Genomic DNA, 26,831 nt, shown 5'->3' with positions numbered 1-26,831 from the left:
AGACCCTGCCGGCGGTTAATTGAGGACGCTGTGATGCCCGTGGTGCACCATGCTGCCACGCCCGCTGTGATCCCTGCTGCGATCCCGGAGGCGACGCCCGCGATGATCCCTGCTGCGACGTCCGGTGAAAAAGCGTCCAGCCCGGCCAGACAAGACCAGGCCGCAGCCACACCGCGCCTTGCCCACCAAGACCAGACCACAGCCATACCATGCCCGGCCCGCCAAGGCCAGGCCGCAGTGCCATCTACCCCTGCCTGCGGAGCAGAAGCAGCCACCATGCCCCAGCCGCTGACTGGAGAACCGGGTCCCAAGTCCCCGCCGGGAGAAGACCCAGCGTTCCTGAAGTTCAAGGAGGAGCTGAGTAAACGGTTCCCCAAGGACTTGGTGGACCGGTACCTCGTCCCCCGGCCGTCGCTTGGACATGAAGTAGTCCCAGCAGCTGTCGTGTCTAGGAAGAGCCCACCACCCTGGCCCTCCGATGAACGTCCATTCCCAGCGCTGCTGCTGGAGTCACCGGAGGAGTGCCCAACAGCACTAAGGGGGAGGAGGATAGGCCTGGAGGCTGAAGCGGCAATCCCAGAACAGCCGGAGGAAGATGCAGAACCCTTTAAAATTGAGGGAGGCCCGAAGGCCGAGATGTTGCCCTACTCCCGCTGGGAAGAAGTTCCGACACCCCCTGCTGAGAAAGAACAAGACAAAGACACATAAAGACAAAGAAAAAGAAAAAGAAAAAAACACCACAAGACAAAGGAACAGAAACAGATAAAGAAAAAGAAGAAGACAAAGAAAGAGAAAAAGATAAAGACAACGAGAAAGAGCAAGAATTAGACACAATTAAAGACGAAGATACCACAAGCACTACAGAGGAAGACACGGAAACCTCCAGGTGTCAAAGCCCTGGTTGTGCAAGGAGAGAGTCTATAAGATTACGTGCCCACATGAACTAATGTGAGAACTCTTTAAAAATTCTGCACCTGGTTTGTGCATTTCTAAAAAAAAAACGAATCTAGATACCAAGGTAGAGTATGATCATCAAAAAACGAAAATTCCTTTTACCTTAAAACCATAGATTTTATTGGACATATATGCCGCAAACAGAGTACATACATACATAGAATGATAAAAAAATATTAAATTATTAGAAAGAAAGGCGGGAAAAATTTTTGTCCTTCTCTCACCCTTCCTTACATACGGAGGTCGGCGTCCTAATTGATCATGACGCCCCCGTTCCTCGTCGACTGACGTCCTCTGCTGACCCTCCACTCACTCTCAAGAAGTATCCCGTGTGTCTATATAACAGTGGGTAAGGTGCAACACCAAAGATAAAGCCCATCCCTACTAGTCTTTGACAGACGAATAGTGACGGACATAGTCCCCTCCTTTGCACATTCCATGTGTATACACTATTCTTGTGGGCTTTATCTTTGGTCCCAGGAGAGGAAGATTGGAGGAAAGGTTTGGGGAAACAGATGGCCCAGACCTGGTTGCTAAAAGGATCGGTGACCTGCCTCCTGAGAGGGTTTTGGGTGGGTAACGGGCTTGTGGGTGGAGGGTGGTGATGTATGGTACCTGGTATGTTTTATGATGCTTTTATGATGTTTTACTGTTTTAAATGTTTTGCACTTTAAAATGTTTTGTCTTTACAGCCCAAGGACGTGCTGTTGGTAACTAAGGGGGAATGTGGCACCCCTGACCTGGTCAGGCACCACTGAGTACTGCACCCATGCTGGGTCAGTACAAAACAGGTAATTCCAGAGGCTGACTAGGGTGTGGACACACAGACACGAACTAACCAGGAACACACACAGCTTAGAGGGGACCCTTGGGCGGACACAGGGAGGGGGCGTAGCCCTTGCATCCCAGCTAGTGGTGAGTGTGGAACTGGAAACAGGGAGTTGTGCAGAGGCAGCCGAAGGAGCAGGAGGTGTAGAGCCGCGTCTGGAGGGAAGAGCAGAGGAGCAGGGCCCTGCCAGACACTGCACCAGTCAGTGGCTGCTGGCGGGGGAGAAAGGCTACTCAGCAGTGCCGCCTAAAAACCACCTAGGGCAGTAGCAAGAGGTGGCTGAGTAAGGGGACTGCCAGTAGACCCAGCCCGCACTGGGAAACAGGTCTCCAGAGCAGGGACCCATTCAGTTGGCCTGCCAAACCTGCTGGTGAGGGCCCTTTATGTGCCTCACCAACCTACACAGAGTCCGCAGTTACAGCAGCAACGAGGGGGCCCATAAGTGACAGAAGACAAGCAGCCAGAATTACTTGGTCCACGCTGCCCGCAAACGGGCCAGAAAGGGGAGAACGGCAGATGCGACTTCCCTGGGTGATTCCAGCAATACTACAAGTAGGAGTCACCTCAAAACAAGAAGGGCAAGGAAGGCGAGTCAGCAGTCACCCCTACATCAGCCGAAGGGATACCTGGTTTCTCCTGGTTGATTATAGCATCGCCCGGGTTACCTAACCCCTGCCATCTGAAAGTGAGTAAAAACCCTGAAAGACATTGCTGCTTGTGTGTGAGTTCTTCTGCGACCTGTGGTACTACACACTTACACTGGGCCCTGGGGCCAGCCTCACTCTCAGGAGGCCACAACAACTGACTGCATCTAACATCAGCCCCAGGCATCCCCTAAACTGCAGTGGCGGTCACCCCCTGACAGCAAATACCGAGATTGGCATCACGAATCCCATAGAAGTTAACCTGACCTACCCGTGGCCAGAAGATTCCCTGCACTGTGGCGTCCCCGAACAGGACCAGCGCTCCTGAGGCGACACAGTTGCATTTTAAGTTGTTTACTCACTGAGTTGCTCCCACCGTTGGACTGCAGGACTCCGCTGTCATGAGCTCCAGCCGATCCCAGATAGTTCAGAAGCCAGAACCGGTGTTTCTGTAGCGTCCCTGAAGCCATCAGGGAGCTACAAGGTACTGCATTCACACCAGGATGCAGGGCCTACCCCAGAGACCCAGAAGACCAAGCCCGGTAAAAACAAAACATTCCAGTTAATCCCTGATTTTCTCCTCAATTTCACCAAAGACTGGTGACAGACCAGGGTTTGACCCTATGGATGGCCACCTAGGGGTGGAGCCAATCCAGTCCACTAGAGGACCAGGTGGGAGGGGGCAGACAGTGGAGAGACAGTCGGAGGTAGTCGATGACAGTCGCATGACCCTCGGCTGACACCTGCAGCAGAGAGTCATTAGCATATCACTTAGATATAGATAGCTTCTGCCGCCTACATAGCTAAGCTCAGTGATTGACTGCAGTGCTGTTAACATGAGGCCAGCACTGCAGAGATAGACCAGGACAGAAGTGGAGAGCCAGCAATGGACTCTAAAGGGGTGAGCAATACTGGTTATATTTTTCTATAACCATTGCAGTATATGGAAGAAAGAGGACAACCCCCTGAAGTGATTAGTATCTCCTGATGGGTGAAAATGCCGCAGCTGTCAGCTGTACCCTGTAGATGACAACCTGCTGCATCAGTCACCATCAGTGTTGGCATGGACCATGGCCAAATAATCCCTTACATTCTGCTATTAATAGTTACAGCAGCATCTAGATGGTTAACAGAGTAAAACTAAAACTGTGCTGGAGCATGAGTTGGTCTACAAGCAGAGTCTAAAGGGTGCTTAACACGCTGCGACATCGCTAGCGATAGTACTCGCCCCCGTCATTTGTGCTACATTTGGTGATCGCTGCCGTAGCAAACATTATCGTTACGGCAGCGTCACACGCACATACCTTTTCAGCGACGTTGCTGTGACCGCCGAACAATCCCTCCTTCAAGGGGGAGGTGCGAACGGCGTCATAGCGACGTCCTGCAGCGTCATTAAGCGGCCGCCCAATAGCAGAGGAGGGGCGGAGATGAGCGGCCGGAACATGCCGCCCACCTCCTTCCTTCCTCATTGCCGGTGGACGCAGGTAAGGAGATGTTCGTTGTTCCTGCGGTGTCACACATAACGATGTGTGATGCTGCAGGAATGACGAACAACATCGTACCTGCAGCTGCAACGATATTATGAAAAGAAGCGACGTGTCAACGACCATTTTTCTCGTTTTTACGCTCGTTGATCGTCGCTCCTTGGTGTCACACGCTGAGATGTCACTAACGACGTGACCCCGACGATATATCTTTAGCGATGTCGCACCATTAAGCACAGGTTCACACTGGCATTACAGAAACGAACCAAAGATAACAATAATATGGACATATACTCTGCTGTAAATAAGTAAAACACTATGGTGCATATGTATAAACATAGGAAACGTTATAAACACCATATTCTTTTTATCTTGGGTTTTGTATGGTTAACAGTGTGGGGGCTCCTCTTTATCCGCACCCTGACACCATGATTCTGGGGTCCCGGTGGTTGCCATGGTAATTCATAAGCAAGTAATGGTCTTAGAGTAGCAACACGCAGAGGGTAAAAAATACATTTTGTAACTTTCCTTGAAAAAATGAAAAATTTCGGTTACAATTTTAAAGCTTCTAACAAAATAAAAGAACATTTTACAGATGGTGCTGACGTATGGTGCGGATGAGGTAAATGTTATGTATTAACTATTTTGTCTGGATTAACCCCTTCATGACTGAGCGATATTCCGTTTTTTGTTTTTTCCTCCCCATCTTCTGAGAGCTGAAACGTTTTTATTTTTCTGTCAATCTTGCCATATTGAGAGCTTGTTTTTTGCAGGACAAGTTGAACTTTTGAATGAAACCATGAGTTTTACCATATAATGTACTAGAAAATGGCAAAAAAATTCCAAGAGCAAATAAATTGCAAAAAAAGTGCAATTGCATGATTGTTTTTGGGATATCTTATTCACCGTGTTCCCTATATGGTAAAACTGATGTGTTTGTGGGATGCCTGAGATTTGCCCTTTTTTCTTTTTTGGTGCCAAGCATGCTTGTGGTCCAGCAGGGCGTTCCTCTTGGGGCATTCGGTCTTTCCCCTCTATGATGCTGCCCAGTCACTACTCTTCAGTGATTACTCCTTTGGCTCATTAGCTGGACTCAGAGAATGCTCATCTTAAAGGGTTTGTCCAGGCTTAGGGCTCACGTCTGCAGTTACTCTATGTGATTGCAGACTTGTGACTCCAGACAGCATGCGCAGGATTCTCCGGCACAGGCGCTCATGTGACAGCACTCGTCTAGCTGTCACATGACCACATGGATGCAAATCGCATACTTGTGTCCCGCTCAAGGCATCAACACTGGAGAATCCTGACAGTGCGCAAAATGTATGCCGTGAGGATTCACAAGTCTGGAATCACATGGAATGACTGTAGACTTTAACACCAAGCCTGGACAACCCCTTTAATAACAAAATTCAGCCATTCTGATGGGAATTTTCATAGTAAATACACAAATAACATCAGGTTAGAGACTGACTTAACAATGAATGCAGTCTGCTGCAGCATTTCAGGGTAAATATACTTTGATAAGCCGGGTACTGTGTATCTCAGCTGACTTGTGTATTTCAGGAGTCAGCTGACTTCTTTCCGCCCTGTCCCAGATGACTGACAGGTCTTTCTCTATTTTTGCACATCGAGAGAGAACTCAAAGGGATTGGAATAGTGAGTAACTGGGGATGTGCCTCGGACTAGTCAGGTCTCTCCCTATAGAACCCAGACGGCTCTTCAAAATATGTTCACTACTAAACGTCCCAATGTTTCAGAGTAAAACACACCGTGCTGCAGTGGCACATCCAGTGTCTGACTCATGCTGCCCATTTTCCAGACAACATAAACTTAAAGGGAATTTTTCAGCAGGTTTTTGCCACCTAATTTGAGAGCAGCATAACATAGAGAGTGAGACAGAGACCCTGATTCCAGTGATGTCGCTTACTGGACTAGTGTAGTTTTGATAAAATCACTGTTTAATCAGCAGTACATTGTCATTAGAGGACTACTTGGCGTGCTGCCAGGTAGTTCTCCATATTCATGAGCTCTGTATAACCCCGCCCCCACCGCTGTTTGAAAGCTGTGTACACTGTATATGGGCAGAAAGCTGCCAACCAGTGGTGTGGGTGGGGTTATAGAGCTGCACATTCAAATTACTGCTACATCTACAGCAAAGAAAACAGTAATTTTTATCAAAATGACACCAAGCAGCCCAGTAAGTCACACATCAATGGAATCAGGGTCTCTGTCTCTACATTATGCTGCTTTCAGATGTGGCAGCAAAAACCTAGTTACAGATTCCCTTTAATGACCTATTTCATGATGCAAAATTATTTTTTGAGAGCACCTTTTAATCACACTTCAATTATCTCCTAGTGGGAACCAGATACATTACCTGAGAGCACTGAGGACATTGCAGCAAATGCGTTGAGCTTCAGTCCACAGACAGGGTTTCCAGTGTAAATAATTTCCAGTAGCAGCAGCACAAAGCTAATGACTAGCAATGTAATATACACCAACTCTGATCCTAATGAAAGCCACAGAATCCCTGGAATACAGAACACAAGGGTAATGGTACATCCTATTAGTTACCAAAACAGTGATTGGATTTAAAAATGTCATCCTACACCTGCAATGAGGCTCACATGCTAATTCCTCTATCTTAAAGGGTATTTGTCAGCAGGTTTTTGCTATGTAATCTGAGGACCGCATGCTGTATCAGTTAAAACACAGATTTCAGTTATGTGTCTCTTATCATGCTATGTCATGTTTTTTTTTACCTGCAATGATTGTTTTATCACCCAGCAGCTTATAATTGCTTGGACTACAGCAGCCTCATAGTGCAATACGCCCCCTCCTGTGATTCACAGCTCATTGTCTATAGACATTAGATAGCGTGGTGTGGGTAGCTTTCTGAGCTCTGGTACATGATAAATCCAAAAACTCTGATTGTGTCAGAACTGCTGCATCCAGTAATCTAAGTCATATATCGTTGGATTCAGGATCTATTTTCCTACATTATGCTGCTCTCCGATGAGGTAGCAAAAACCTACTGACAGATTCCCATTTTAGTCAATTTTTTTTAGCAAACCCATTAATATATCTTTGCTTCTGAAGTCTGGGAGGAAACTCCATGTTAACATGTGAAAAACAAATTTACTGATCAGATACTGTCCCAAGACCCCAGTACTACAAGACTACAGTACTAACCAATCTGACGTTATGGCTATAGGAACAAGCAATGCTACAATGCATGTAACTGCACCATTATTTTACGTCTGTCATTTATGAATTTCCACTGTATAGTGTTACTTGTAAATCATACAGATTGGATTATCGATCACAGCTCCTCAGAAAAAATGAGTCACAAGTAGAATTGAGCGCGGTTCGTGGTTCTCCAGTTCGCGGTTCGAGTGATTTTGGGGGCTGTTCTAGATAGAACTAGAACTCGAGCTTTTTGCTAAAGCTCGATAGTTCTAGTTACGTTCGAGAACGGTTTTTATCAGCAAAAAGCCAAGCTAATTACTAGCTGGCTTTCCGCTGTAATAGTCACTCTGTGACTCAAACTATTATGAAATTTCAGCGTATAGTAAGCGGGAACAGAGCATTCAGATCACTGCTGCTGGGATAATGGCGATCTCCATTTTTTTTTTCCTTGTCTTCCTTCCCTAAGCACGCGCGTGTAGTGGGGCGGGCCACCATGTCAGCCAATCCCAGACACACACACAGCTAAGTGGACTTTTAGCCAGAGAAGCAACGGCATGTGTGATAGGATGTCCATGTCACATGTCCCTGCATTATAAAAACGGGCATCTGCCCGTCAGGACGCCATTATCTGCCTTCTGCGTCTTGGTGTCAGTCACCGCTGGCGTAGCTCCTGTCGCCGATACTGCTGTGTACGCTCTACACACAGCGCTATACAGAATAGGGATAGAAGTTTCTTTTAGCCCTTGTAAGGGCTAATACCAGCAGGCTCAGAGCCATAGGTGACAGTCAGGTCCGTGGAAACAGATTTTAACAGCTACAGATAAGAGCGTCTGTGTAGCTAAGGTCAGGGACTTCCTCGCTGCATTTCACCATTAGGAGGGATATAAAGTGAGGCTTCCTTTCCTCTACACAGACCCACAACCCTGCCACTGTACCCTCCTGCCCTTTACACACTCAAGTTCATTGGTACTAAGCCATTATACTAGCAAACACTGAGGAAACTTAGTGGCATCCTAAAAGTGGCTGTTGGACTTCATTATTGTCCCACTGGTGCAAAGATATTTGCAGCACCTTTGCATTGCACACTCAAACTCATTGTTACTAAGCGATTATACTAGCAAACACTGAGGAAACTTAGTGGCATCCTAAAAGTGGCTGCTGTACTCCATTTGTACCCCACTGGTGCCAAGCTATTTCTAGCACCTCTGCATTACACCCTCCTGCTCTGTTTTTAATAAGCTATAATAATAGCAAAAAATGTTGCCACTTAGTGGCATCCAAAAAGTGGCTGTTGTACTCCATTTGTGCCCCACTGGTGCCAAGCTATTTCTAGCACCTGTGCATTACACCCTCCTGATCTGTTTTTAATAAGCTATAATAATAGCAAAAAATGCTGCAACTTAGTGGCATCCAAAAAGTGGCTGTTGTACTCCATTTGTGCCCCACTGGTGCCAAGCTATTTCTAGCACCTCTGCATTACACCCTCCTGCTCATTTAGCTACGCTATTTTTTATAGCAAACTCAGGGAATTCCTTGCTGCATTTCATCATTAGGAGGGATAGAAAGTGAGGCTTCTTTACTGTCCTGGTACCCACAGAACACGGCCACTGTACCCACCTGCCCACTTTTTCCATGCTATTTTATTTGCCCAAAGAGCTGACTCTTTTTCTGCTATCATAAAATTGTTTGGAATACTAAGTTATTGTTCCTTTGCTGCCAAGCAAGGTGCAACACATGTGCATTCTACACTCCTTTCCATTTGTGGAACGCAATAATTAACTGCAGGTAGTCCAGCCAATCTTTCACGAAGGTGCAGGCGTGGATATAATGTTTCCTTCATCCAATGGTGGTTCTCTCGATGTCTGACAGCTCAACAATACCATCTGTTTGCACTTAAAAAACAAGTGACGACCTGCCAATCACACTCCCGCTTACGGGTAACGGGGTGGAAGTTCAGTGTCCCCATAGTCACAGAGGATGAAGAGCACGCAGATGCACGAGATGGGGCAGGCGGTGGTTGCACAACCCCGCTAGGCCGCATTGTAGCACAGTGAAATTCCCTTTGCGACTTATGCTTCATTTTAAGTCTTGTATTTGGTGGGCTCCCCAGTATGCAGCAAAACCACGGAACATGAAAAGCACTGTTTGCAGTTGGGTTCATAAATGATTGTTTCACTTTCCCAAAACAAACAATAAGAACCATGCATTAAATTGAAATAATAGAACAATCTATTCAGTTGCCTATTGCCTGCTAAGCCCTCTGCGTAGCAGCAGTAATTGTGTGTTTGTGTGTGTGTGTGTGTGTGTGTGTGTGTGCGAAGACAACTTACTAGTGGCGCATCACAAGAGCTTCTCAGTTATCTACCTAAACATAGACAAAACACATTACCCCCCCCTTGAATACCCTTGTTAGCTGAAGCCTCACAGATAAGGCAGATGATAACAGTGTGAATGCAAACCACACAGTTCTGCAACACAGTCATGTAAATCTTGAAAAGCAACATTCAATGCAAACATGTGTCGCTGTCCCTCTATGATTTAAACTGTCCGTGACAATTTGACAGTGCAGAGGCAGCAAGTTTGATTGTCTATATAGTCGTCCTACCCAGAACAGATATGTGTTTTCATAATAAAACAAAGTGTTGCGTGCACGCATTACTGTTTGGGCACAGCCTACCGTACCCGGGTACTGTGATGTCCAGTTGCCATAAATACAGACTTTACGCTCCTATCATGGTTAACAGTATAGACAGCGCCGGAAGAATGTTGGTCTGTGGCACAGGATGCTGCTCACTGGCGTTACGGTACTCCTCACCAAACTCCAAAATGACTCCCCTCACAATTGAACGAAGTGTCTCCGCGGTTGCTCCTTCCTGTGTGCCGATTTACCCCAGCCGCAGCCTAACTCCAGTGTTTCGCCAACTGAGCATGTGCTGCCTGACTGTGTCATTCCTGAGGCAAAGTCTTAATTTTGGGCTACAGCGCATGCTCGTTTGGACTGTGCCTGAGTCATTCTGCGACCTGCGGCTCAACACACTTACACAGGGCCCTGGGGCTTGACTCACTGTCGGGAGGCCACTAAAACTAACTGCACCCAACATCAGCCCCAGGTGTCCCCTTACACTGCAGTGGCGGTCCCCACTGACCGCAATACCGATAGTGGCGTCACGAAAATACATATAAAGAAGCAACCTAAGTGTGACCAGACTCTTCCTCCACGTGGAGTCCCTGAAGGTAATGCACCAACACAACACCTGTGGGGCTTCACACTGACTGAGAAAAGCCTCTTTGCACAGGTACTTGCACTCCGTGCCGGGTCTAAGTCCTGTGTTGTGCCTAGACAGCATGTTGAAGCGGATAGTCTTTTTTTCAGAAACTGTATTTCATGCTACTGAGCATGCTCAGGCACTTACTGCATCAGAGGCTAGGTCGGGTAATGAACTCTTTGTCCCTGCCCCTGATGTGGGGGGCCCATATAGACCACAGGGCATCAGGTGTCCTGACAATTTGGCCAGGCCACTCCCAACAGGCTTGCAGAGGCCTGCCCCTATGACTTGTCACCTCATTGTTGTTGGTCAGACGATGACTGTTGAGGTGTTTTGGTTGTGGCAGCCATGAGGTCATTATTCAAGTGGTGGTTCAAAATAGGACGCTAGTTATGCCACTCATGACGTGTCACTCTGCTTTTGTCTCCAGGAGGTGCATTGTGGTCCACCCTGGTTTGGAGCGGACCCAGGTTATAAAAGGGGCTGGAGCCAAGAAGAAGGTGCCCAGTCTTCTATTATGCTACGAAAGAGCACACCTCCATGTGTTGAACCCATTGCGGCTTTAGGCCAGAGGTAGGCAGGGATAGGTCATCGATGCAAGCAGCCACCACAGTTGGTAGCGCAGAACGTTTAAGAACAGCTCCTGTCCTACCAGTCCTGCTAGTGCAGCCCAGTGGCATAAACAGGCTTGCTGCTGCTGATGTGCCTGCTGTCCACAGGTGTCTCCCCTACGCACACGGACAGCGTAACCAATGGCCCCTGTGTTGTTAACAGGGAGTTCCGGGGCTGGGTGGTCGTGTGGACCCTGTCACGCTAACAGGGCTCCCACTCACCAGATCCGAGTGGCGTCATACTCGGTTCAGGCTACTATTTGTTTCAGAGTCAACCTGCTCTGTATCCTCCACCTAACCTTCCAGTTGCCAACCTCTCCTTTTCCATCTGTGAGCACGGTGGACACCGAATGGCGATTGGGATATCTACCTTTCTCTTTCTTTTCTTCTTAATATTTTTTATATAGCGGTAACATAGTATATACCACCTTATCCAAATCTGCCAGTCCCACCATACCAGATGTTGTTTCTTCAGCAAATGTTAATGTTGCTTAACCCTCAAACCCACGGACACAAACTTTTTTACCCTTTCCAACACACCTGTTCCCCTTTCCACCAGCATCTGTCCTTTTTCAACTCAGTTTGTATATGACCAAAAATGCAACTCTGCAGAGACACCGTACTCAACGCCGTCTCAGCACAGCAGCCAGCCCTCGGTCCCTCAGATGTGGACAAGTAAGACCATTTCCTCCTATCGATGAAAAAGCGTTGACATTCACTCTGTGCACCACTGGTGTGTAGTGGAAAAGCAGATGTAAGATTGCGTAACACCTTCTGCTGATACTCCTGCATACGTGCGTCCCTTTCTATGGCAGGAGTTATTTTGCAAAATTTTGTGTTGTACCGGGGATCTAACAGTGTGGCAACCCAGTAGTCAGCATGACTTGGAATTCGTACAATCCGAGGGTCATGTTGTAGGTAGTGCAGCAAGAAGGCGCTCATGTGTCTTGAGCATCCAGGAGGACCAAGTCCTTGGTGTGTTGGTGGCGGAGAGGTGAGGATCGTGCCTCCTTCCTCTGCCCTCTCCCCACAACCTCGCACAACCGAAATGTGAGCAAGCTCTCACTAATCTGCTGAGTCTTCCATGCCCATCGCCAGTTCGTCCTCCATTTCTTCCTGGGCTCCTGCACCTTCCTCAACTGTTTTGCTGATACTATGTGCCCTTGATAATCCCTCTCCCCCACCGTACCATAACTGCCGCCAAGGTGCCGCTGACCGTCTGGACCTTGTAGATCTTGTTATCCGTTCCGCATATGACTCCTCCAGTACATCCTCCCTTTCTTTTGGACCAACACCTGACTCCGAATAATGCTTACAGTGTGGTCCATCATGTAGATGACCAAAATTGTCACGCTGGGAATGTCATCGCCAGTGTTAAACATCTGCGTCGACATTTGTAAACTGTGTAGAACGGTGCATATGTCCTTGATCTGACACCACTCCAGCAGCATGATCTGCACCACCTCTGGATCAAGTTAGCCCAGGGTATACATCATAACGTATTTCAGCAGGGCTCTGCGGTGCTGCCACAGACGCTGCAACATGTGCAGATTCAAATTCCTGCGTGTCGGAACATCGCATTTCAGACGTTTAACCGCCAGACTTTAAGACTTCAGGAGTGATGAAAGTTGTTGAGCTACTGGGTGCGAACGATTTAAGTGAGCACATAGCGAGCGTGCCCGCTGTAGAAGGCCATGTAGGTCGGGATGTTGTTTTAAAAATTGCTGGAGAATCAGATTAAACACGTGAGCCATACAAGTCATGTGTGTCACATTGGCCTGACGAAGGCACGCTGCCATGTTTGCATCATTGCCACACACGGCTGTTAAGTCACCACCGTAGTCTGCTACGTCAATTTGTACTCCTGTCGCAAGGTGACAACGTGTTCCTTTCGTGCATAGTGCTGATGATGGAAGAGTAGTCGACGCCAGCGGCGCAGGTGGATGCAGGTTATGCTCACCCACTGGGCTGCGTTACCTTGACATATGCAGAACCAATGGCTGAATGCAGGTGGTGGGTATCTCACAGATGAAGTACCATCATTCAGCTACAACCAATGGGAAGACACAACACCCTTTTCAGGCCCCTCCTGTCTGAAGACCACTGCCAGACATAGCTATGAACCTCTGGTTACTTTTACCCCCAGTTTAGTTTTATGAGTTTGTGTGCTTGTTACCTGACTACTTTTCCTGCTTTCTGTTTAGGTACCTCGTTGGCCGATTTGCATTTCACTTCTGCTTGTTTTCTGATTAAGTCCTGTCCCTCCCATTCTGTTCCTCTTCCTCAATTAATGTTTTGACCCTGTATGACTACTATTCTCTGGAACTGCAGCCTTCCACAGGTATTGATGAACTTGGGCCCTGTGTCATTCAAAATCACTGTATAGGGTTTAAAGGGTTTCAGGGTTCTGGGGGTCCAGCTTGGTGAGTGGGTTCCCTCTAGCCTATCCTTTACAGCCCGTCTGAGTGTATTGATCCAGGCAGGCATTACATCGTGCCCTCGACAGAAGGACGTGTAGGCCGGGATAGTGTTTTAAAAATTGCTGGAGATTCGGATTCAACACGTGAGCCATACAAGGCACGTGTGTCACATTGCCCTGAAGAGGGGCCGCAGACTGTTTAGCATCATTGTCGCAACCGGCATTCCCTGCCTCCTGGTTGAGTGGAGACAACCATTGATGAAACTCGGTCTCACTCTACAGAGCTAACCGTCCACAACTCCTCAGCGGTGTCTCACATTTCCCCTACATTTCAAAGTAAACATTTGACCGCCTGATGGCCTTGAGCTCTGCTGCCAGCATAGTAAGGAGGTGTGTGGGATTCCTTGGGCGCAGTTACAAGGAAGGGTGGCCTGACCACACAGGGTTTGGGCTGAGGTGCAGGAACAACATGAGGTTGATGAGGCATAAGCAGTGGAGGAACTTGTACATACAGAGGAAGGATTGAAACACACAACTCGTGGGGACGTAAAGACTTGTACAGCAGACACTTCTCCATCTATCACCATAGTTACCCAGTGCCCAGTCAGCGACAGGTAACGCCCCTGTCCATGCTTACTGTTCCAAGTATCTGTGGTGAAATGCAAACTGTCACACACAGAGTTTCTCAAGGAAGCAGTGATGTTGTGTGCGACCTGCTATGTTAGCACGGGCACCCCTTTCTTGGAGAAGGAGTGGCAAATGGCCATCGGCTCTTGGGACACTGCAATGGGCATAAGGTCTCGAAAATACTTGGTGACAAAAGGGTGTAAAGGCAGCTTTTCTGTAGCCAACAAGTTTGAGATGCTGAAACTAAACATCTTAGGCATGTCATGCACTTCGAAAATCATGTAAATAACAGCGAGGGGACTCCAACCACAGTCTCCCTCGTTTCCACTAATTGGGCCACACACACCCCACTTGACTGTCATCAGTTGACCCCCCTTTTGAAAATGAAAAAGATGCTTTGCATGAAGCACTCTCAAAAATACGCATGCCTTTCGCCTCCCCTGGATGACCCAGCGGAAGAAAAGTTCTCTGAGAGCCATGACTTGTTCATCTTGGTTCTTTTAGAAACACAGCGAGGAGACTCCAACTACAGTCTCCCTCATTGCCACTAATTGGGCCCCCCCCCCACTTGACTGGCATCAGTTAACCCCCCTTTTGAAAATGAAAAAGATGCTTTGCCTGAAGCACTCTCAAAAATACGTGTGCCTTTCGCCTCCCCTGGCTGACCCAGGGGAAGAAAAGTCCTCTGAGAGCCATGACTTATTCATCTTGGTTCTTTTAGAAACACAGCGAGGGGACTCCAACCACAGTCTCCCTCGTTGCCACTAATTGGGCCACACACACACACCCCATTTGACTGGCATCAGTTGACCCCCCTTTTTAAAACGAAAAAGATGCTTTGCATGAAGCACTCTCAAAAATACGCGTGCCTTTCGCCTCCCCTGGATGACCCAGGGGAAGAAAAGTCCTCTGAGAGCCATGTCCACATTGTCAGTGGACAGACGCGTGTGCTTATCTGTCAGCAGACCCCCAGCAGCACTGAAGACAGGTTCGAGAGAACGCTGGCTGCAGGACACGACAAGATCCCCAAGGCGTATGTGGCGAGCTCAGGCAATTTATCCAGATTGGAAGCCTAAAATGAGCAAGGCTCAAGTTGCACAGTAATGGCATCGATGTTCCCTTGCATATACTCATATATCTGTGTCTCCTCCTCTTTTTCCTCGTAACGCTGTTTTGTTTTCGCATGAGAATTTGTTCTTGTCACTTTCCCATGTGTTTGTGTTGTGTTGTGAGTTGTTTGTCACCTTTTGGACACCTTTGAGGGTGTTTTCTAGGTGTTTTTATGTGTTTGTGATTGCCTCCCATTGTTTCCTATGCGGTTCGGGTGGTTCGCCGAACCGAACTCGAACGAGACCTCCGTTCGGCGAACCGAACTCGAGCCGAACCACGGCCGGTTCGCTCATCTCTAATCACAAGGTTTAATCTGTAATTTAGAGAATCTCTATAATGCATTTCTATATTGTCTCATATATAGAGATGTGCACTCTGCCTTCACATGTTTCCACCCCTCCTGCCTCGCAATAAGGTTTTAAAATTTGAATTACAAAATTGAATTTTCCTAGAGCAGCAACAAAATGAAAATATTGACCTGACTGGTTTCTATCAATAATAAGAAGGTATTTTTTTTTAATCCGCACTGGTTTTCATCATTTAGTCCCAGGGTATGCAGACTTATTCATACTACGCTATTACCGTAGTCTGTAGACACTTCTCGCCTCACAGGCACTAGTCTCCAAACCTCTGCTCATCACACTTCGGCATCAGCTTACTATACGTTACAGGACGGTAACTTAACCGTTTTTGAGAGTGATACCATGCCTTAGATGTACTGATGCTCTAGCAGTACACTTAGGGCTATGTCACACTTCAGTGATTTTACTTGTCCGCAAAAAAATCAGAGTTTCATCAAACTTTGGTCTGTGCTAATTCAAAGTTCAGAATAAAAATCGAATATGTCTCCAAGATTTTGTGCGTACCACCCAGTCTGCAAAGTGAACAGACCCTTAGGGGTACTTTGCACACAGAGATAAATCTGTGGCAGATCTGTGGTTGCAGTGAAATTGTGGACAATCAGTGCCAGGTTTGTGGCTGTGTACAAATGGAACAATATGTCCACAATTTCACTGCAACCACAGATCTGCCAAAGATTTATCTGTGTGTGCAAAGTAGCCCATAGACTATAACAGGTCTGAGTTCTGTCACAGATGCAGCCTGTATGTGTCGCGGGCGGAGGGGCCGCGCTCGCTACGCTCGGGTCCGGGGACTTCTGCTGCTGCTCGGTGGCTCAAGCGGTGGGCCGGACCCGGGGACGGCCACCACCGTCTGCCGACCTTGCTGACAGTGCCTGGGCTCCTACCCAGACACTAGCAGTTTCTGACCTCTCTCTTTCAACTCCAAAACTCAACTCCCTTGAACTCACTGCTTTTTCCCGCCTCCAGGCCTGTGAACTCCTCGGTGGGTGGGGCCAACCGCCTGGCTCCGCCCCACCTGGTGTGGACATCAGACCCTGGAGGGAGGCAACAAGGATTTTGTTGACTGATGTAGACTATCCAGGGGAGGGGGTGTGTGTGATGTTATGTCTGTGACTACCTGGCTAGTCCAGGGCGTCACATATGCAAAAAATGTCTGCATGATCTCTTAGAAATAGTTATCCCACAGAACAGTTTCATTCGGCAGCAATCGGTGACGTAGAGAAACACTCCAAGGATTTTTATATACTTTACTTCTATAGTCACTGTAATTACAGGTATTGGAATACAGACTGATCGCGTTCTACTTATATTCCCAGCAATGGTCTGCTTGTTGGTTCTACATCATGTGAAGGCCACTTTGACGAGCCCACTCACATGGGGTCATATTTGTGGATTGGCAGTTGCCTTCTCAATGTAAGTCTATGAGAGCCTCTGAGTCTCATTTACTTACATTGAGGAAGTGAATTCTGGTTCGTACAGTAATGATGATGGAGCCGGCTAATCAGAACTGAGGTCACAAGGTGCAGAAGAGTACTGGAACAGTACTGGGAATGGGAGAAGACGTCAATCTGTAAGTATTTAAATACATAAACTCTGCTAATAATAACTGGTTAAAAGCTAATAATTAAAACAATGTTAATGGTAATGTTGTCCGCCTCCACGTGGTGCACCCTGGGTAACGCTAAAGGACTAACAATCTTGATGACCAAACAATCAAATTCTTGATTGTTAAAACGTTCATCGCACGCACGTCGTTCAATTCCTAAAAATTGAACGTGAGGTTGTTCAATGTTCCCGAGGTAGCACACATTGCAGTGTGTGACACCCCGGGAACGATGAACATCGCTTACCTGCGACCCGCAGCTCTCGCCGGCTATGTGGAAGGAAGGAGGTGGGCGGGATGTTTACGCCCCGCTCATCTCCGCCCCTCCGCTTCTATTGGCCGGCGGCCGTGTGACGTCGCTGTGACGCCGAACGTCCCTCCCACTCCAGGAAGTGGATGTTCGCCGCCCACAGCGAGGTCGGACGGGAGGTAAGTACGTGTGATGGGGGTTACCGACTTTGTGCGCCACGGGCAGCGATTTGTCCGTGACGCAAAAAGGACGGGGGCGGGTACGATCGATTGTACCGTGTAAAGCAGCCTTTAGGCGTGGGAAAAAAAGGTAGGCGACACAAGGGATTGCAGTGTAACTGGTTTCTTTAGTCACAGTGTTGTTATGGATGGCAACCCGAAGAAGGCTGGTTCTCACCACTGGTCCCCTTAGTCCCAGTGCCAGTGTGGTAACCTGGTGGCTTCTTTAAACTGCACCTGTCTCTGGTTGGTGGGTCCCCATGGCTTGGAGCATCTGGGGTTCCCCTCCTGGTAGTCTTTCAGCCTCTAGTCCATACGGCGGGCAGTTTAGACCCTATTGGGTCGATGTTCCGTTCCGGTCCCTGGTTTTCCCGTCACTGCTGGTGCCCCCGGACTTTACGGTCAGTGTAGTCCTGGATGGTCCCCTCACTGTGCAGCTTTTATTAGGTCTGCCTGGAGCATTTTCCTGACCTAGGGCTCTGCACCCCGTCGGTGCTATGGTTCCGTGAGTACTCCGCCGTACTCCTGTGATGCCCTGGACTAGCCAGGTAGTCACAGGTAGGCCCTTGCATAACACCCATCTCCCTAAAAAGGTAACAGCAGCCAACCACATTAAACCCTAGTCACCTCCCTCAGAGCTTGATGGTCACACCAGGGGGCAGAACCAGGCGGTTTGCCACGCCCACTGAGGAGTCCAGAGGGCCTGAGGCAGGAGAAAGTAGTTCAGTTGTTCAAGTCAGTTGTCCAGTTGAGTTGTCAGTTGTGAGCTGAGAGGAGTAGAGTACAGCAGGCCTGTGGTGACAGGTCTGCAGCGGAAATTGACAGGTGCCAGGGTCGTAGCCGTCCCGTGGGTGGCGTCACGAACTCAAACATGGCTCCGGCTGTACATCTACCTAACCACCCCCCATCGAGATTGCCAGCATCCCCTTGCAGAGCGACGTGACCGCCGGGTCCGGAGGCGCTCGAGCCACCCACTAAACGAGCCCGAACCTGAGCGGCTCGGCTGTAGCCGAGCGCGGGGCGGTACACTCCACCGACAACCACACGCCTGGGCCCACAGGTCACCACTACACTCTCTCGTCAGTACGGTTACGTCCGTCTCCTCACACTTCCACTTACTGACTATCTGACCCCTCCCCCCTAGCTGTCATCTAGTGGATTGGATCAGCTCCACCCCTAGGTGGAGGATTGGGTCCAATCCTATTCTGTCACCAGTCCTTGGGAAAGGGAAAAACAGGGATTATATATGTGTTTTGGTTTTACCGGCACTGGTCTTCTGGGTCCCTGGAGGTAAGCCCTGCATCTTTGACAGGATGCAGTACCTTGTAGCTCCTGATGGCTTCAGGGGCACTACAATAATAACTATAATAGAGTCCACCTTTTTCACCTATTTCCATTGGGTCCTGTCTCCATTCTGTTTTTCTATATTGGAGGGTTTTGGCTAGTTGTTTCTCGAGACCTGAATCCAATTGAGAATCTGTGGAAAGAGCTGAAAACTGCTGTTCACAAACGCTCTCCATCCAACCTCACTCAGCTCCAGCTGTTTGCAAAGGAAGAATGGGCAAGAATTTCAGTCTCTCGATGTGCAAAACTGATAGAGACATACCCCAAGGGACTTGCAGCTGTAATCACAGCAAAAGGTGACACTACAAAGAATTAACTTAAAGGGGCCGAATAATATTGCACGCCCCAATTTTCAGTTTATTTTTTATTACAAAAATTTAAAATAAGCAATAAATATCGATCGCCTTCACAATTATGTCCCACTTGTTGTTGATTCTTCGCCATAAAATTAAAATTTTTATCTTTATGTTTGAAGCTTGAAATGTGGGAAAAGGTTTAAAAATTCAAGGGAGCCGAATAATTTGCAAAGCACTGTATATATATATATATATATATATATATATATATATACATATATACATACTAGCTGTATCCTGCCACACTTCGCTGTGGCACATTCTCGTTTAACGGAAAAGAAATGAAACAGAAGATACATTTTTGTAGTGCCCCTGAAACCATCAGGGTGCTACAAGGTTCTGTATCCCCACCAGAATGCAGGGCCTTCCCCCTTAGGGACCCAGATCCCCAGTGCCGGTAACACCAAAAACCCAGGTAATCCCAGTTTGCCCCAACAATCCCCCATACAATGGTACCTAGCTATGTTGGGACCATGAATGGCCGCCTAGAGGTGAAGCCACTCCAGTCCACTAGTTGACCAGGTGGGAGGAGCAGACTGTGGTGAGTAGTGAGTTGAAGTCAGTCTAAGTCTGGTGAAGATGGAGAGTGTGGAGCATCCTGACTTGGAATGACGATGACCTGGTACCCAGGAGAGGTGGTTGCCGGTAGAGTACGGTGGGGTACTCCCAGAACTACGCACTGACGGGGTACAGGACCCTAGGATAGGAAAGAGCTTCAAGACGACCTGTTAACACCTGCACAGCAAAGGGGACCATCAAGGACCTTGCTGACCTTAAAGAATCCAAAGACTCGGTAGCAAAGAGAGAGCCGGGGACAGGACCAGAGACTCCATCCCCACAGGGTTCACGTTATAGTCAGGCGGATAGAGGTGGATAAACCACAAACCGGGGACCCCCAGTGTTCCATACCACGGGGATCCACTTACCAGAGACAGGTGCAGGGGAAGAAGGTACCAGAGAACCAGACTGGCACTGGGACGACAGGGACCTGGAGGTGAAACCAGCCGGCCTCGGGCAACCAGTTAACATCTCAAGTGAGTAAACCAGTTGCATTGAATACTTGTCTGGACTCCTTCTTCCGACATCCACCACACCATCCACCTGCTGGGTTAATACTCTACTTGCGGAGGGCCCAAGTCATCAGAGCTGCACACTCCATCAGCCCCAGCAAAACCTCCAGCGGTGGATCCCTATACTTAGCCGCAACACCGCAAGTGGCATCACGAATAACTTTATTCACAACTCCCCTGTAAATATTCCCCATTACAAAAAGGGCCCAGGGCACGGAACCGGGTAACGGCCACCATCATGACATTCCCCGTAGAGACATTGCCCGGAACCGAGTACCCCATATCTCTGGGTGCTACATTTCCAGCAAGAGTTTAATTTGTCAACACTTGTGGGTATACAATATTTTTGGTTTTACCATCGGCTGCGCAGATAAAAAGATTGTCTGCTTTGCCAACCCTAGAGCATGCAACATACAATTGTCCATGGCTGAAGCAATCCGTATGTGAATATAGACCACACAATTCTAAAGATTGACCCAAAGCTTTGCTGATAGTAATTGCAAACGCCAATCGAACAGGGAATTGTACTCTCTTGAATTGAAACGGTATATCGGATGGAATAATGGCAATTCGAGAAATGCGGACGTCTTCACCTTTGTAAAGTTCTGTCAAAATCGTTGCTTCTATTATGTTGCTCTTCAATTTTTTTACTGCAAGCCGCGTGCCGTTGCAGAGTTTTGGCTGATTAATATTTCGTATCATAATAATAGGCACATCGATTTTCAATGTCAGTATGTGCAATGGTACCCCCGGCAGATTGAGTGAATTCAAAAACTCATTTGGATAGTCAACTGCCTCATCTGCTTCCACAATGGTGTCTAGTGATTTATACGTGACTGACTCACTTTCCATGTTAGACTGAATAATATGGTTAAGCTCGTAGACGTCTTTGTTTTTTGCCGCAAGGCTAGCTCGCTCACTCAGCCAACCATGATTCGTATAATTGATTTGGATATTCAGAATACTTCTTGAATTAATTCTTCCTTCGATGTCACTAACTTACAGAAGTTATAGGGCAATGAAATTCGTCGTGAAATCTCATCAATTGGCATTTTTCCGTTCCCAATTTCCAGTAACTGACGTAAAAATATAAAAGCCGATCGATCATTATGCAGTTATGCAGCTGGACACGCATATTGGTAGTTAATTGCAATGTCTGTATGTGTCGCCACAACGGTGAGTATTTTAGGCAACATTGATCTCGTCCGCTGGTGTTGATTGAGGAATGACAGGCAGTGTTTGTCTAAAATCTCCTGCGAGCAATATTAATGCTTTCCCAAATGGTTGATTGTTTTCACATAAATCTTGTAACGACCGATCAAGAGCCTGCAGTGATTCCAATCACAGAAACAAAATCTATAACGGGACGGTCATGTTTTGGACAATCATCTGTCATTAGAGTGAGTGAGAAAATTACCGTCATTTTGCATCTCTATACTGTTGGCGTTGTTTCGCCTTGGTTCAAACCATAGAGCACAGTTGTTAAGGGTGCTTTACACGCTGCAACATCACTAGCGATAGCTAGCGATGTCGTGCGCGATAGCACCCGCCTCCGTTGCTTGTGCGACATTTGGTGATCGCTGCCGTAGCAAACATTATCGCTACGGCAGCGTCACACGCACATACCTTGACAGCGACGTCGCTGTGACCGCAGAACAATCCCTCCCTCAAATGGGAGGTGCGTTCAGCGTCATAGCGACATCACTGCGGCGTCACTAAGCGGCCAGCCAATAGAAGCGGAGGGGCGGAGATGAGCAGGACGTAACATCCCGCCCACCTTCTTTCTTCCACATTGCTGGTGGACGCAGGTAAGGAGATGTTCGTCGTTCCTGCGGTGTCACACATAGAGATGTGTGATGCTGCAGGAACGACGAACAACATCGTACCTGTGGCAGCAGCGATATTAAGAAAATGAACGACGTGTCAACGAGCAACGATTTTTCACGTTTTTGTGCTCGTTGATTGTCGCTCCTTGGTGTCACACGCTGCGATGTCGCTACCGGCGCCGGATGTGCGTCACTAACGACGTGACCCCAACGATATATTGGTAGCGATGTCGCAGCGTGTAAAGCACCCTTTAGTTTACTGTGAACAGTTGAAATGTTCCGCAGTTGCGCGCATGCATGGATCGCGATGACGCAGCATATAGCGCAGTTGTTAGTCTATGAACAGCGTGAACAGTTTGAATTTTCCGCGGTTGCGCGCATGCGTGGATTGTGATGAGTGGACCGAAACACTTGCAGGGCTCAGGGGGACATTGTGTCGAAATCGCGATGAGTGGACCCAAACACCTTCGGGGTTTGGGGGCACATTGTGTCAAAATTTGACAACATTCAGTGAGGAACTTTCTGAGATAAGAGGATCTTTACAAACGCACGTAAGATTTTTTTTATATAGATATACAGTGTATATATATATATATATATATATATATATATATATATATATATATATACAGTTCCTTGCGAAAGTATTCGGCTCCCTTGAATTGTTCAACCTTCTCCCACATTTCAGGCTTCAAACATAAAGATAAAAAAATTTTATTTTATGGTGAAGAATCAACAATTGGGACACAATTGTGAAGGTGAACGATACTTGTTGCTTATTTTAAATTTTTGTAAAAAATAAAAAACTGAACATTGGGGCGTGCAATTATTCGGCCCCTTTAAGTTAATACTTTGTAGTGCCACCTTTTGCTGCGATTACAGCTGCAAGTCGCTTGGGGTATGTCTCTATCAGTTTTGCACATCGAGAGACTGAAATTCTTGCCCATTCTTCCTTTGCAAACAGCTGGAGCTGAGTGAGGTTGGATGGAGAGTGTTTGTGAACAGCAGTTTTCAGCTCTCTCCACAGATTCTCGATTGGATTCAGGTCTGGACTTTTTCATGTGACACCCCAGGGCTGTGGGTACTCGGTCCCGGGTGTGTGTGACACTCAGGGGAGTCGCGGCCGATGCCCGGTTCCGTGACCCAGGGGGTCGGTCCGATAAAAAGGGGTTAAAAATAAAAGGGGAAATAAAAATAAAAGTAAAAGAGTTCTTGACTACGCCACTTGCGGTGTGCGGCCAGGTTATCTAGGGCTGCCGCTGCAGGGTCCTGCTGGGGCTGATGGAGTGATGCAGCTTAGGTGTTTGAGCCCTCCGCAAGCAGGGACAGGCCCCAGCAGTGAATGATGGGGATTGTAATAGGGAACCGTCTGTGTGAATGCACGGGGCGATAATAAACAGTACACACCAGTATTGTAGTTTCAACTTGCCTTGCCTTTACTTGTGGTACTGGGACTCGCTGGTGCCGGTTCCAGGAGTTCTCGCTCCCCTTGTTCTCCGTGCCAGCGGTGACCAGGGTTGGCTGTCCTCTGTGCACACTTGTTGTGGTTGGACTCCTGTGGCCTGGAGCTACTTGGAAGTCCCTTCTCTTCAGTCTGGGTCCTAATGCAGGCAGCCTGGACTATTTAAGGGGTTCAGGCCCCTCTTCGCTGCTTGTGCTTTGGACTTTTTGGGTTGGTGATGGACCCTGGAGGTCTTCTCGCCCGGCAGAGTTAACAGCTGACCATAAAGTGTCCCACTGTCCTAGGGTCTGCACTTCGCCTTGTGCCGAGTCCTGTGAGCCTTGGTTCCAGACTTCCACAGGCGTCCCATGGTTGCTGGAGTCTTACACTTCCACAGGCAACCCACGGTGCCTGGAGTCCTGGTTCCGTACTCCACAGTCTCTCACTGCTTTTTCAGCACTCCGGTGTTGCTTCAGGTCTTTTTTCTAATGTTTGCTCTTTTCTCCTCACAACTCCTCTACTCCTCCTTCACTTCCTCACTCCTGAACTCAACTGACTACTTCTTCCCACCAACTTCCCAACTGACCACTGGCCCCTCCTCCTCGCTGGGTCTCTCCCTACAGATTGGGTGGCTACATTCCAATCAGTGCCCTTCCCTTTTACCTGTTGCTAGGCAGTCTCCCAGTCTGGTGTTGGGGTTGTGTATGTGGCCTGAGGGTGCTGGTGTACAGGCCATCATGGATATTCCGGGGTTTGGGTTTCCACTGCTTACATTTGTGGCACCTGCTGCCGCAGGGGTGCTACATTCCCTCTTGGTTAACCCCAGCACGTCCGCGGACTGCAAAAATTGACAAGGTACGACAATAAAAGTAACATCCCACACAGGGGAGGCACTTTCTTTTAACGTTGCAAAAGCTGGTCCTGGTCCCAAAACCCCTGAGCAGGAAGGTCACCAGTTTCTTTGGTGACCAGGTCTTGGTCGCCTCTACCACAGACCCTTCCAGCAACCATCCTCTCCTTGGTGGCGGTGTCCATTAAGGTTCTTTGATGAGGTAGTACTCTAGTGTGGGCACAATTGTGCAACTATATACAACAAAGTTTTTGTCACATCCAGTCCTGTGACTGTGGGTCCATGTTTATCAAACCTGTAAATCAAACTTTTTCATATTGTATTCAAACGGATATTTATTTTTTCTTTATTGTAAAATCAACAACATTCTCTTTTTTTTTTTTTTTTTTTTAAATAGCAGCAATAAACATTTTCAGCTGTAGCCATCAACTATAAAACAGGAGCTGGATAGCTACCTTTCATCTTAGCATTGGGAGGTGGAATTTGGGGAGGAAGCGGGGACTGGTATTACTGCAGCACCCCCTGCTGGACAAATTTTCACATCCAGAGCGTACAAGCCCCACTGTCCATGATGCTGGGTGTAGTTGACAATCTCACCAGGGTACAACTCCCGACCAGGGTGTCCCTTCGGAAGGTGGGCCATTACATCTCGCCGAGTCACAAATACGCCGACCTGCAACCCCGGCTCAGTGATAAAGCCCCACCCCCTCTGTTGGTTAAACTCATCCACCACACCCTGGTAACGGACCCCGCAGTCCTTCCAGCTGGCCCGCCGCAGACTCTCTTTCTCACGGAGAGTGCAGGCCTTCACCTGCACTTGCTGTGCTTCTCACTCCTCTCGCTCTCGCTCTCGCTCTCGCTCCCAGGCCGGGTCTTGGTAGATTTGCAGTGGTATGATACTCTTTCCATTTCAATATGATCGCTTGCACAGTTCTTTTTGGGATGCTTAAAGTTTTGGAAATCGTTTTGCAACCAAATCCTGCTTTAAACTTCTCCACAACAGTATCACGGACCTGCCTGTTGTGTTCCTTGGTCTTCATGATGCTATCACAGGTACTGCAGCAACACACCCCACACCCCGAGATAGGCACATCAGCCAGACACCAAATCCTTGTTGCCTCCCTCCAGGGGCTGATGTCCACACCAGGTGGGGTGGAGCCAGGTGGTAGGCCCCACCCACTGAAGAGTTCACAGTCCTGGAGGCGGGAAAGGAAGTGAGAACAGTTAGAGAGGTGAAAGAGTGAGGAGTAAAAGTGGTAATAGAGGAGCAAACTGACCGTGTCCGGGTACGTGGCCCGGGCACCAAGAGCAAGGTTGGCAGACGGTGGTGGCCGTCTGCAGGAGAGGCAGAGTGACACATAACCGTAGGACCGGGGACGGGCGGTGTCCTGCCGGTACCGAACCGGGGAGCGAAGAGAAGCCAGCACAAACCGGCAGGGCCTGCAGACCCCGACCAGGCTTGGAGTCGCCGTTAAACAGGTCAAATCCATTAGTGACCAGAACCCCAGGGGTTTCCAAACAGCCAAGAACCCGACTGAAGGCAACCGTCCAAACAGCAACAGGGAAATACAGCTACCGCTACAGCTAGAATTCCCAGGGCCAGAGCCTGCGGGCAAAAAGGGCTCCTCCGGCTTATATCCACGCTGGGGAGCGGGTTACTGGTGGGAATCCATCGGGACCGAAGTTACACAAAAGGTGCAGGGAAAGGCAGCCACCACCAACCGTCCGGGAGAAACCACAGCAGCCGGCTGCGGGACCCGTCCATCCAGCCGTTTGTTTTACCGGAGACTCTGCATCTGTTCTTGCTGAGTGAGTACCACCGTGCCATCTGGCACCGCGCTGCCCCCGTGACCCTGCACCTCACCAACCGTACCTCCCCGTCACACCTTACTGGGCCCCGGGACAACCAACCCCTACCCACAGAGGGGGAAACAACATCCCAGCTGCTCCCTGCCATCGCTCCCGGGATCCCCGTCACCAGCAACGGTGGTGCCCCAACCTCACCACAAACCGTGGGTGGCGTCACGGACCAAATCCCCAAACCACACAACCCCCCTTTTCACTTGCGGGCGAGGAGCGGCGCTCAAGTCCCCGGATCCGGCCCACCGCTTGAGCCACCGAGCAGCAGCAGCGCCGGACCCGAGCGTGGTGAGCGCAGCGCGCCCTCCCCGCCCGCGACACTATCTGCGCTTTAAACAGAAGACTGAGACTATCACAGAGCAGGTGTATTTATACGGAGACTTCATTACACACAGGTGGATAATATATTTCATCCTCATTTAGGACAACATTGGATCATTCAGCGATATTCAATGAACTTCTGGACTGAGTTTGCTGCACTGAAAGGGGCCAAATGATATTGCACGCTCCAATTTTCA

General features: G+C 48.5%; 1 protein-coding gene across 1 annotated transcript in view; it reads right to left on the bottom strand.

Moving 5' to 3' along the window:
- GSG1 (germ cell associated 1) overlaps positions 1–26,831 on the bottom strand; it is a 111,728-nt gene that overhangs the window by 34,254 nt on the left and 50,643 nt on the right. Inside the window, exon 4 of the mRNA XM_075321901.1 lies at positions 6,289–6,441. Coding sequence (XP_075178016.1) covers positions 6,289–6,441 — 153 coding nt within the window. The remainder of the gene's footprint in view (positions 1–6,288; positions 6,442–26,831) is intronic.

The sequence above is a fragment of the Anomaloglossus baeobatrachus genome, chromosome 8, assembly GCF_048569485.1.
Source record: "Anomaloglossus baeobatrachus isolate aAnoBae1 chromosome 8, aAnoBae1.hap1, whole genome shotgun sequence".
In the NCBI taxonomy this organism is placed as follows: Eukaryota; Metazoa; Chordata; class Amphibia; order Anura; family Aromobatidae; genus Anomaloglossus; species Anomaloglossus baeobatrachus.
The sequence above is the reverse complement of the archived record's forward strand: the minus strand, read 5'-3'. Positions and strand labels throughout refer to the sequence as shown.